The 12,525-nt window shown below is 40.1% G+C and overlaps 1 protein-coding gene across 3 annotated transcripts in view; it reads right to left on the reverse strand.

The window, feature by feature from the left end:
* zmiz2 (zinc finger, MIZ-type containing 2) overlaps window positions 1-12,525 on the reverse strand; it is a 64,619-nt gene that overhangs the window by 33,269 nt on the left and 18,825 nt on the right. Inside the window, exons 2-5 of one of the 3 annotated variants that reach the window (XM_047371890.1) lie at window positions 9,731-9,832; window positions 7,615-7,732; window positions 5,532-5,734; window positions 3,085-3,253 (exon numbers count right to left, since the gene is read on the reverse strand). In XM_047371890.1, the coding sequence (XP_047227846.1) occupies window positions 3,085-3,253; window positions 5,532-5,734; window positions 7,615-7,732; window positions 9,731-9,780 (540 nt within the window). In that variant the 5' untranslated portion in view covers window positions 9,781-9,832. Of the gene's footprint in view, window positions 1-3,084; window positions 3,254-5,531; window positions 5,735-7,614; window positions 7,843-9,730; window positions 9,833-12,525 lie in introns of those variants that run through there. The other 2 variants (XM_047371888.1, XM_047371891.1) reach the window with 2 other exon arrangements.

Consider the following 12,525-nt stretch of genomic DNA (forward strand, 5'->3'; position numbering starts at 1 on the left):
ACACTGGACTTCTGGCATTTTGGCCTTTCCTTCTCCCCAGTCTTCCTCCAGACTCTGGCACCTTGATTTCCAAATGACATGCAGAATTTGCTTTCATCCGCAAAAAGTACTTTGGACCACTGAGCAACAGTCCAGTGATGCTTCTCTGCATCCCAGATCAGGCGGTTCTGCCGCTGTTTCTGGTTCAAAAGTGGCTTGACCTGGGGAATGCGGCACCTGTAGCCCATTTCCTGCACACGCCTGTGCACGGTGGCTCTGGATGTTTCTACTCCAGACTCAGTCCACTGCTTCCGCAGGTCCACCAAGGTCTGGAATCGGCCCTTCTCCACAATCTTCCTCAGGGTCCGGTCACCTCTTCTCGTTGTGCATCGTTTTCTGCCACACTTTTTCCTTCCCACTGAGGTGCCTTGATACAGCACTCTGGGAACAGCCTATTCGTTCAGAAATTTCTTTCTGTGTCTTACCCTCTTGCTTGAGGGTGTCAATAGTGGCCTTCTGGACAGCAGTCAGGTGGGCAGTATTACCCATGATTGGAGTTTTGAGTGATGAACCAGGCTGGGAGTTTTAAAGGCCTCAGGAATCTTTTGCAGGTGTTTAGAGTTAACTCGTTGATTCAGATGATTAGGTTCATAGCTCGTTTAGAGACCCTTTTAATGATATGCTAATATTGTGAGATAGGAATTTTGGGTTTTCATGAGCTGTATGCCAAAATCATCCGTATTAAGACAATAAAAGACCTGAAATATTTCAGTTAGTGTGCAATGAATCTAAAATATATGAATGTTAAATTTGCATCATGACATTATGGAAAATAATTAACTTTATCACAATATGCTAATATTTTGAGAAGGACCTGTATTTCTATATACTCAATGGTTGGTTGGAACTCCTTTTGCATCAATTACTGCATCAATGCGGCATGGCATAGAGGTGATCAGCCTGTAGTTCTGCTGGGTTGTTCAGGAAAGCCAAGGCTGCAATGATAGCTGCCTCCAGGTCATCTGTATTGGTGGGTCTGGTGTCTCATCTTCCTCTTGACAATCCTCCAAAGATTCTCTATGGGGTTCACGTCAGCCCTGTTCGCTAGCCAATCAGGCATGGTAACACCATGGTTATAGAATGAGCTTTTGGTAACTTTGCCAGTGTGGGTCAGTACCAAGTCTTGCTGGAACATAAAATCAGCATCTCCATAAAGCTCGTCAGCAGAAGGAAGAAATGAAGTGCTCTAAAATCTCCTGGCAAATGGCTGCTGACACCAACAGATGACATTGCACCCAAATCATCACCGACTGAGGAAACTTCACTCTGGACTTCAAGCAACATGGATTCTGCGCCTCTCTACTCTTCTTCCAGACTCTGGGACCTTGAGTTCCAAATGAAATGCAAACCTTACTTTCATCTGAAAAGAGGACTTTAGGCCACTTAGCAAAATTCTAGTTCTTTTTCTCCTTAGTCCAGGTAAGACACTTCTGACAATGTTTCTGGTTTAGAAGTGGCTTGACACATGGCATGCAACATTTAAATTCCATGTGTAGGATTCGTCTTGATGCGCAGACTTCAGCCTCAGTCCACTCCTTGAGAAGCTCCTTCAAATTCTTGAATGTAATTTGCTTGACAATCTTCTCAAGGCTGCTTTTATCCCTGTTGCTGGGGCACCTTTTCCTACCAGTTTTTCCTTCCACTCTACTTTCTATAAATATGCTTGGATACAGCACTGTGATCCACCAGCTTCTTTAGCAATGACCCTTTGTGGCTTACTGTCCTTGTGGAGGGTGTCAATGACTCTCTTCCTGCCATCGGTCCAGTCAGCAGCCCTCTCCATGATTGTGTAGCCTACTGGCCCAGACTGAGAGACTATTTAGAGGCTCTGGGTTAACTAGCTGATTAGGGTGTGACACCATGAGTTTCCAATATTTAACTTTTTCACAATATTCTCATTTTGTAGGACAATGAATGTTGGGTTTTCATTATCTGTAAACCATAACCATCAAAACTGCAAGAAATAAAAGTTAGAAATATATATAGAATCATCACACATATGTGTGATGATTCTATAAGAGTTTCATTTTCTGAAATGAGTGATGATAAATACTTAACTTTTTTACAATATTTTAATTTTCTGAGACATACCTGTAGCTCCCTACTTGCATTCTAAATGTAAACATTTGTTTAAAATAACTGCATTTTCACATTGTTGCATAAATTATAAAAATAAAGAAAAATTCAAACATGTTTCTAACAGAACACCTAAAAAATATTGAAAAAACAAAACAAATAAAATTGAGCTTTTCTCGTTTTTTAAAGCAGATAAATAATTAGAAATTGTACTTTTCTAATGAATATTGCATCTGAGCCGTCTGTGATATTGCTGACACTGATACTGCGATGATGGTTGTAAACTGTGTTAAATAAATCTGTTTTGTATATCTGCTAAACATTGTTTAGTAAGTGCCTTATTAACTAATTGAATACTTCAGTAGCAAATGTGGACAAGTGAAAAGAAGAGCAAACATGAAATTCTATGATTAACATAGCACTATAGCCACTTTCATGTCTCAGCCAGATGTCGGGGGTTTTCAGCGACCTTTCAGCCACAGGGAGAGGTGGTAAAGCAGCAGATCCGTCAGAGAATCAGCTGGGACATGGATTCCACCATGCATGAAGTAGGCGATCCCTGTAAATCCCTCTTCCTGCGCCGTGCAGGGTGTGTACGTAACTTACACATACATTTAAATGTATGAAATCGGTTTACATTTCATTTAAGTAAGGAATGGTTCCAGTTTATAGAACTGGTGATTCACTCTGTTAAGCTTCTACAGTGATTCATACATAATCTTCTAGTTTGAATGGCATGGCAGTATCAAGTTATGCAATGTCTCTGCTGGTAATAAGAAGCATGTGTTCTGGACCTGATGTGAGTATGAAGCAGAAAAACAGCTTCTGATTTCCAGCCCTGCAGCTAAATATTTCAACTAAGGAGCAGGGCCAGAACCAGGACGTTGGAAACTTTCATAACCAACATCATGATCTCTTAGAAATTTTATTTTTCCAAGAAGTGTGTGCTGTTTTCTTTGAGACATTTACCTGACCGTAACTCAGCTCCTGGTTCTGTTTTTCCTGTATTGCTGCAACAGTTGCCGTGGCTGTAGCGGTGGCTGTGGCAGCGGCTGCAGCAACAGCAGCGGCAGCAGCCTGAGTGAAGTCTGAGGGAGCACGAACACCCAGGCCGGCACCTCCACCGTTACCAGAGTAACTGCAGCGAGAGGGAAAGACGCGGAGATGAGTGGGCTGCAATCTTAGTCAACTGAGCGAATGAGTGTGCAAGGTGTCGTCACGATGGTGAGTCACAGCAGTGGGTGACAGCAGCCACGCTGGCATATGTTGGCATGAAACCCTGCAGCACCAGCACATGAGGTGAAAACATACAGTATAATAAAACAGTACAAGCTACAAAGACATGTTCAGATCGGCCCGAATCAATCAACTTATTTATTACAGTTTCCAAATACATGAGATCCAGATAAATCCTACCTTTAATGTTACTTTTATTCTGCAAAATTAAAGGAAAAAACAAACAAGTCTATTGGAGGGAAATTCTAAAAAATATGAGAGCTGCAACAACCTAGTTGCATAAGTTTTCACTCCCTTGAATTAATACTTTGCTGAAGCACATTTTGATTCATCTTTAGGATTCAGTCCTGATGTCTATCAGGATCCAACATTCACAATATTTTGCTCACTCTACCTAAAAAAGTTCTTTGAATATGTCAACTTGTGGAAAAGTCAAAGATCATACTTTAAGTATAATTCAATAATGGATCATACCGAGAGTACTTGGCAAAGGAGCAGAGTACAGCACTTTTGTCAATAGTGTACTACTGCTAGCAAAAAGAGGTTGTACAATACACTGACAGCAGGGAAACCATTAATTGTACCACTCATGACATGTGATTTTTTTCCCCCATGGAATAAATGTACCCAAATTAAGAGGTAAGAATTAGTCTGAGATTATGTTTCTACAACGTTAGAAAAATGTACAGGCTTGTACAGAAATGTATAGAAACTGGAAATCAGAAGAAAGTCAGGTAGAAAAGGCTCAAAGAAAGAAAAATCAAAGGATACCTGACAAAAACATCACCAGGTTCGATGAAAGAGCTTTCACATAATATTAATGCCTGAGTTTTGTGGTTCTCCTCCAGGGACTTTGGAACAAAGTTGTGCAACTTGCTGTTAATGATGTGTTTAAAAATAAAGGTTGACAAAAAGTCAGCAGCTAATCTAATAAGAAATTCACAATTTTAAAAGGTGTTTATTATTCTGAATCACGGTTTTCTAAAAATCAAAGAGATGGAGATAGCATTTTACATCTTTATGAGCTTCAGAGAAATGCAGTTAAAAGCAACTTAAAGAGAAGCTTTTAGACATGCAAGACAGCAAAACACCATTAGGTCGTTTATTGTAAATCTGTATGTAAAACCAATAAATGGTTTCAACCCATGAGTTGTATGTAAACTTTTATTTTTTTAACATATTTGTTAAAGTGTCACTATGTCCTGACAATAAGATATAAGACAAATTATCTGTAAAAAAAAAAAAAAAAAGTCAAGCTCCTCTGGCTCTTCCCAGTGGTCCTACTGCTATTTGCAGAAATACACCACTCCTGGTCAAAAACAACCAATCAGAGCCAGGAGGAATGTCTTCGCTGTGTCAATCACACTCATGTTCACTGCTCACACCCCTCCCTCGCTGCGCGCGTACAATGGTTCAAGCTAAAGATTGCTGGTGTGCTGCAGCTGTGCCAATGGCAAAGAAACAACCTAACGTGACAGAAAAACTGCCAATTTCTCGAGTGGTATCCGCCTTCCACAGCTCCAGGAGTAGCTGTGGAAGGAGGCCTTTAGCACAGCAGAGAGCAAGGGGGAGGAACTTGTAAGGTGTGCTTGTTCAAATTTTCAGGCCAAGTCCAGGTTTTATCAGAACCCCCACTGCAAATTTAAAGAGGACCAGTCCCATGCATGCCACACTTTTTTAAATTTAATTTGTAACATAAAAAATGTAATGATGCACCACTTTGTGCTGGTTTGTCAAAATTATAGTCTCCCAAAAATACATAAACGTGAAGCATGAATACTTTTGTAAGGAGCTGTGTGCACTAGCATGTCTAAAACAAAAGGTTGATTAAGAATGAAAACCTAAAGTGTTTTTACATCAAACTTTCTGAACTTTATACTGCATAATTGCCAATATAACGGCACATATTTTACATGTTACATTATTGTTCCAGTATTAGCTCCTTTCAGGTAGGAGATATATAACTTTTGATTGTTAAAACATCTGTTAAAACAATGATTTGAAGTCAGGGTTTTCAAACTTTCTTCATACAAACCTATAAAAGTGCCTGAAAGAGACTTGTGATGTTTACTACTTGTGAGACACTAAATATACATGGATGATTGCAGCTGCCAGCACTAAAGGAACATCAATGTGAATAGAGGACAGAGGCCACACTGAAGCCTTATCTCACATCTTACCTTCCTCCATATGCTGAAGCTGGGTTGTAGGCGGCGCTGGGACGTCCATACATGACTGGCTGGCCGTAGCCTTTAGACACGCCATCTCCGTATGACTGCTGGCCTATAAACTGGGAGCCCATGCTGCCGCCCATCCCTGGGCTGCCAACTGGCATTATGTGACCACCAGAACTCTCACCGGGGCCCATTGGTGCTCCAAACACCTGCAGGTGGAACAGGGGAGCATTATCACTTTGAAGATTGGTGGTTAAGGAAATAAAGTAAGTTCAAAAGAAGATGGTTAATGAGAAGTTCCCACAGAAAGCCCCAACTCTGAAGTTAGACTCAAGCCTTAAAGCAAACCTGATATGAATTTTAAATAAATAACATTAAAAACATCAAGTATCAAAGAAGTCTACTTCAGGGTGGTTTTAATGTAAGAATTACCAGACTCATATTTCCAGAGTTCTCAGTCCTTTACGTTCATTTAAAAAATATATAAAATCCCAAAGTCCTTCATACATTTTGGCAAATATTTGCATCGTGACATAGTCGTACAGACAGAAAGACAGACACATTTAGATAAGAAAATGGGGAATAAAGTCTGGGAAAACAAATTTTTTTTGATAATTATCCACATAAGCTTTAAGCTTTTGTTTAAAGCATCTAGCCAACCACCTCAGGTTTGCCAACTGTCTGCCTATCTTGACTGTCCATGTTTTTTGTGATCCAAATATTTCCAAGCAATCAATTATTTTGTAAATAAAAAAAAGAAAAACATAGCAGGCTTATTTCAGCCAGCTGACCAACAGTGGACTTTAAACTGTAGGAACAGTATGATGTAGAATTTAGTGGTTTTATAAGCATATGTTTTAAAAACCTCAGTATATCTTGATATTGTAAAAGGGCCCATGCCTAAGAACAACCTGTCAGATATACTGTCCTCTATGCTCATAATGGTGTCATTGTTGTTTTCAGACTTGTTCCTTGGAAAGTCCTAAGGGTGACAGGATGTAACTCAAGTTCTGCCTGGAGGGTAACCAATGGCTACTACAGGCAATGGTAAAGGAAAAAAATCAGCTCATGTTAACAGGTTTGAACGTGTGTACTGCATTTTAAAACTCCCGTCTTAACACACAACCTCTGGGTGCGGTGCAGGGTGTCGCGGGATCGAATCCCGGCCCATCAACGTTTACTGCATACCTGTACCCCGCTCTTTCCACCCCATTTCCTGTCAACTTATTTTCAAAAAATAAAGTCCGTAACACCCTGTCCAGGGTGACCCTGCCTCTCGTCCATAGACTGCTGGAGATAGGCACCAGCTCCTCCGCGACCCACTATGGAATAAGCGGTAGAAAATGACTGACTGACAAGTCCGTAACACATCACCTCTGATGCAAAATTATCATAACCACAAAGTATAGCGGTAATCTTTGAAAGTGTTGTGTTACATCATCAGTCTAGGCGTAGGGCGTTTACCAGAATCAAGATGTGCAAAGGTTGTTGCATTTCAAAATTGCCGCAATTTGCCCTCCCCCTTTTCCCGATTAAAGAGTTGTTAATGACAAGTTCAGGTCCTTTTAATGAGGGTGTTTTAGCCAGCTCTTCCCCCCACACATGTTGCTGCACACTGCCAGTCAGCTGGCTGATATTTCCAGTGGTAAAAAGCACAAACATTCAAGGTTTGGAAGCTAAAGGAGCGCCATCCATCACTCTTACTAGATGCTGCTTTAAAACTACAGATGGCAAGCTGTTTTAAATAAAAACAAGTAGAATATTTGAAGGTTTGTGTTGATATATGACCTAATGACAGACTTTTATAGGCTTTCAGACTATGCTAGTCTTCTAGAATTTACTATAACTGTATTGTCACAGGTATAAAACCAAAGGAGGTAGACAACACATCAGATATAGCAAAGAAATCTCTACACAAATTTGCTTAGCAGCATTATTAGACACTCTGTGGGACACTGGGCTTTAGGTTAAAATAACAGTTTTACATATAAAATGTACTAATTAGATTTTCCACAGAGAAATAAATCAAAGCTTGTGTCAGTGAGCACAAGAGGAGCACAATGTCCCTGGGTAGTGAGTCATGTGTTACCTGGCTGTGTGTGGGATTGGTCACGCCCCACACTGTGGTTACTACAGAGAGAGATCTTGCGTGCTGATTGGTGCCTGGTTGCCAGGAGACTGGCTCATTTAGGAAGGGGCCGTCAGTGCTGCAGAGGGATACGAAGGGACGGTTCAGGAGAGGCAGAGAAAGAGAGAGCATTCATCCAGATACCAGCAACCGCAATAACAGCCCCACAGACCGTTTCATCATTTCCTCCTAAAAACAAGGAGTGTTTAACACCTGGTTAGAGTTAATTTGCTGTTCTGGCTCAGAGAAACTCAGCTGACTAAAAGGTCACAAACAAATGTTCGCTTTGGTGAGCTAAAGATTAACCTGAGCACAGTTTTTTCATCTGACAGTTGAGGTTAGCCTCTGCTTCCTCCTTCGAAACCATTTCCTCAACAGGAAGCTACCACAGCAGCACGACTGTCAGACCACATCACTTGCAGGCTGGCTGCAGTCTTTGTCACCAGAAAGTGCAACATTGCACTATTGTGGCTAATTCTTTTGGCAAGAAAACTGAGACTTTGGATGACATTATGTGGATAAGAACACATTTTCATTACAAAGTTCAGCAACTGAAATAAAAGCAAACACGTTGCTTTTGTTATTGTCTGCATAGAAACGGTCCCTGTGACTGACTATAATAAAGATGCTTTAGGCTTGGACTAGGCCATTAGGGTTTCCCACATAGCTGAAACAACAACGTTATTTACCATATTTTAGGATCAAAGAAGACTGCGTACAGCACCTTTCACATTTATTGGCAACTCTGGAAACAGTGCACGAAAAGCTTTAAAATCCATTCATTAAGTTAATCAGAGCATTTAGAAACTTTATTAATCCATGACTTTGTGCTTCCCTGGAGGATAAATATGATGTGACACAGAGGCCCATTTGTTCCGGCACCTAATAAAAATGACAAGACGACATGCCCTTTTACGTAAGAGAGGTGTGTATGATCTTCACAAGCCAAGAAAATAGCTACTGACCTAAACTTGTCCACATCCACAGGAAGAGCAATATTTGAACAGGTTAAAACTGTAAGTGTGCTAACAAACATGGAGGGTACTGTAGATTTATTAAAAAAGCAATGTTTTGTATGTGTTCCTATACATAAGAACAGCAAATGTCTAAATTTAACAAATATAGTTAAGGCTGAAATTATTCATATCCCTGCCAGATTTTTTACATTTAGTATTAAAATGTTTAAAATTATCTTCAGAATGCATTTTTTTATGTTAATAAAACCTTTTTTTATTGATAACCATATTTCTTTGCTAAATTATCTCTTGAGAGATGCATGTCTCAGTTCTTAGTTCAATGAAAATAAATTTAAATCTAACGCTACCAGGGGTATGGATACTACTGGAAATGATTTAAAGCAGCAGATTAAACTGGCAGGAAGGGGCTGGTCTATCATAAAATAATGAAGAAACATCACCTCCATTGTAGAAATCAATTCAAAGTAATTATTTCAAGTAATGCAATGATTTTCTAAAAATCTACACAATAATTATCAATTATAAAACACCTAAAAGCCCAAGAATCTTGTTTTATGTCTTTTTCATTAGCTAACCATTGCTTCATCTCATATGGCATCATTAAAAAGTGCAAAACCCATTTTACTCATTTACTGTTATATTGTAAAATGTTTACAAGCCTTTGTTGCTGGCATTAAATCCTGGTGCTGATTTTGCATTTTGAATATATAACAAGATTTCATCACAACAAACAGGGTTCAAATGCTCAACTCTAAAGGAAGAACAAAAAGATTGGTGAAGACAAATAGCTTGAAACCTGTCTGAGTGGTCTGAATGTTAAAGATCAGCTGATTATCTGCGAGTCATTGCTCTTTATATATATAAAAAAAATCATGACACTTGCTTCTTTTCTTAATAATGACTGAATAAAATGCAGATTGGTTTCTACCTAGAGGTCTAAAATTGATTTATTAATTTCAAATTAAACCTTGTGCAGGTCTATAATCAAGAGGGATTGTTGTATGAATGAGACAGAACCAGAGATAGACTCTTTTTCATCTTTGCAAAGCACATGATTCACCTGAGTTTAATGTCAGCATGGTGTGCACGTGTATGGGTACCTTTGTGGAGTGGGAGGCAGGGAGGGTTTCATGGAGTTAAAGGGGTTCATTGGATGAATGGTGGGATCATTAGAGAGCCCCCACTATCCTCAAGCAGCAGCCCTGAGAGACAGAGAAAACACGCACATAAACAGACAAACCCTCTCAGCTCATTTGGTGCACAGCAACGATTTATCATCACTGTAGCCCACACTGTGTGCACAAAGACAGAGCGACCTCCCACTCTGTGCCACTCACTTTAATCTGTGTGTGTGTGTGGATTGCGCACTTCAAAACGTTAGCCTATCACTGTCTGCTGCAGCTCTGATACCTCTGGAAGCAGGGGGAGGGGTGCAGCAAGCTAAATTTAGCTGGCTGATTTCAAAAGGAATTTAAGAGAACAGAGATGTGAAGAGGCATACTCTTCTCTCAGCACACCAACGTACCATCAGTGACTCAAGAGCAAACAGAACTGGTTGCTGCTGTGACAGGAATCATGTTCTGGATTTTCTTTATATTAATAAAAAGGTCAACGCCTTCTTACATCAACCCAGGATCCAACGCCACTGTTAACACATACAAAACACCACAGATTTTTGATCAATAAGTAACCGATTAATCACCTGGTAAAAACATTTTGACTATATTCACATCATTTCTCTACTTGAACTTGGCATTAATAAAACTGATTTCAGCTAAACGTCTGGAAGGATGCCGTAGATCAGAAGATATATTTAAAGGAGATGCACGCATAAGGAAAGGAGGCATGCAAGAAGGGCTACAGGAGAGGTTGTGTGTAATTTCCTTTCCTCTTCTGTGATCTTTAAAGATTATGTAAGGAAAAAATAATTTTACTGGGGTGAACTTATGGGTTCATCTGATAAAAGTAAACCAATACAAGCTAGTACAAAACACTGAGAGACTGTAATAAGATGGGAAACACTTTATGTCGCTTTTACTTTGACTCTCTTTCTCCTGTGGTGTCATTCTCACTTCACTCCAGGATAGAACTCTGGTTCTGACCTGGTACATATCATCTATCCTAGGCTCACCTTTAAAGTGCATCACAAGAACATCCCTACACCTAAAATCCAGTTTATTGACTTACAAAAAAATGGATATCTTTTATTGGTATAAGGATCCCCACAGGATGATGCTGCCACTATTATGTTACACTGTGGGCATGGTGTGTTCAGAGTGAGATGCAGTGTTAGTTTTCCATCACATAAAGTGTTTTGAATGGCCAAATTGTTCAGTTTTGGTCCTTGAACAGAGTACTTTCTTCCACATGTCTGTGCCCCATACATGACTGGTGACCAACTACAAACCGGACTTTCTGTGGATTTGTTTTAACATTGGCATTTACATAGGCCAGATTTGTAGAGCACATAGCTCATAGCTGTCCTTTTAACAGATTCTCCCCACTGAGTTGTGGATCTTTCTAACTCCATACTCTCTATACTCAGCTCTTCACTTCAGGTGGACGACCATGTCTCGGTAGGTTTGCTGTTGTGCCATCCTGTTTCCATATTGGGATGATGGGTTGAACAGAGGTCTGCGAGATCTTTAACGCGTGGCATATTGATTTATAACCCAACTCTCTTCATCTGTGACCTCTCTGCTGTGTTCCTTGGTCTTCCTGGTGCTGTTTGTTCACTAATGTTCTCCAATGCCTGGTTCACATGATAATCTTATGAGATAATCCTGCTGTCTGTGTTGTGTTAAGAGTGATCTAGTCTGCTTGGAAGGACGACGGGACGGCTCCGACCTCAAATCGGGGATATTCAACATGTTGGATAGTGTTGGCTCGATACTCCACCGTGTGGGGTGTTCCCTGAGGACATGCGAGCACGCAGCCGGTTGAATGTGACATATAGCCAATCAGAAAGCGATGTGACAGAAACACGGAAGGGAGTAACTCAGAACTCACGTTTGATCTCCCGAGAGGGTTTGCGAGATTTCCCGACTGACATCTGAATGTTCGTGGGTGAAATGTGTTTGTGTGTTGTGCTTGCCCTGTGGCTGGACACCACACACTGTAGGACCAAACCTGTTATACCTAAGATTTTTTATCATCACATGTAGGGACCCTAAGGTTTTGAAAATCAGCCCTCGATTTTTAAATCTTGCCATGTGAACCAGGCATAACCAACCTCTGAGGCCCCCACAGTGTGAGTATTGGTCACAGTCATGTTTTCAGATTTATTTGAATTTACAGAGATGGATAGGACCATGTTAATGTCTGAATAAGGTCAGATGATTTAACAGATGTCCATCATTTCTGTTTCACCACTTGCTTAGATGGAGACTGGAATTTGCAGAATTCAGCATGACACCTGATTTGTGGATTAAAGATCGGATAAATGTATTTCTTTACCAGTTAAGTAAAAAGAGTTTGTGTAGAGATGGGTTTACGGGCTGATTTCTGGGTTTCTTAGAGGTATGACAGGATGATAATGAGGGGCTACACCAATTTTCTTTCTGCAGATCAAATTCATTAAACGTTTGATACTAAGTCAAAAAATAAAAGTGATCCTTGATAGAGGTACTTTTGTTTGGTTCAAACACAAAAAGAAGGGATTAACAACAATTTACGCATAAAAACATCTGTCTCTACCCTTGATCCGAACTCAAGGACATGATGGGTTTACAGACCCAAACAAGTGGAAGGATTCAGTTCTGATTCATTTCATGAAGGAAAAAGGATCTGACCTGCTGGCATTCAATCAGAGCTGATCAAATAAAACTGACAAGTTCTGATTACCAGTCGGTTGATTTGTACATCCCAAATTTTGAGCATGTGTAACAGGAGTTAA

The sequence above is a fragment of the Girardinichthys multiradiatus genome, chromosome 8 (assembly GCF_021462225.1).
Source record: "Girardinichthys multiradiatus isolate DD_20200921_A chromosome 8, DD_fGirMul_XY1, whole genome shotgun sequence".
Taxonomy (NCBI): Eukaryota; Metazoa; Chordata; class Actinopteri; order Cyprinodontiformes; family Goodeidae; genus Girardinichthys; species Girardinichthys multiradiatus.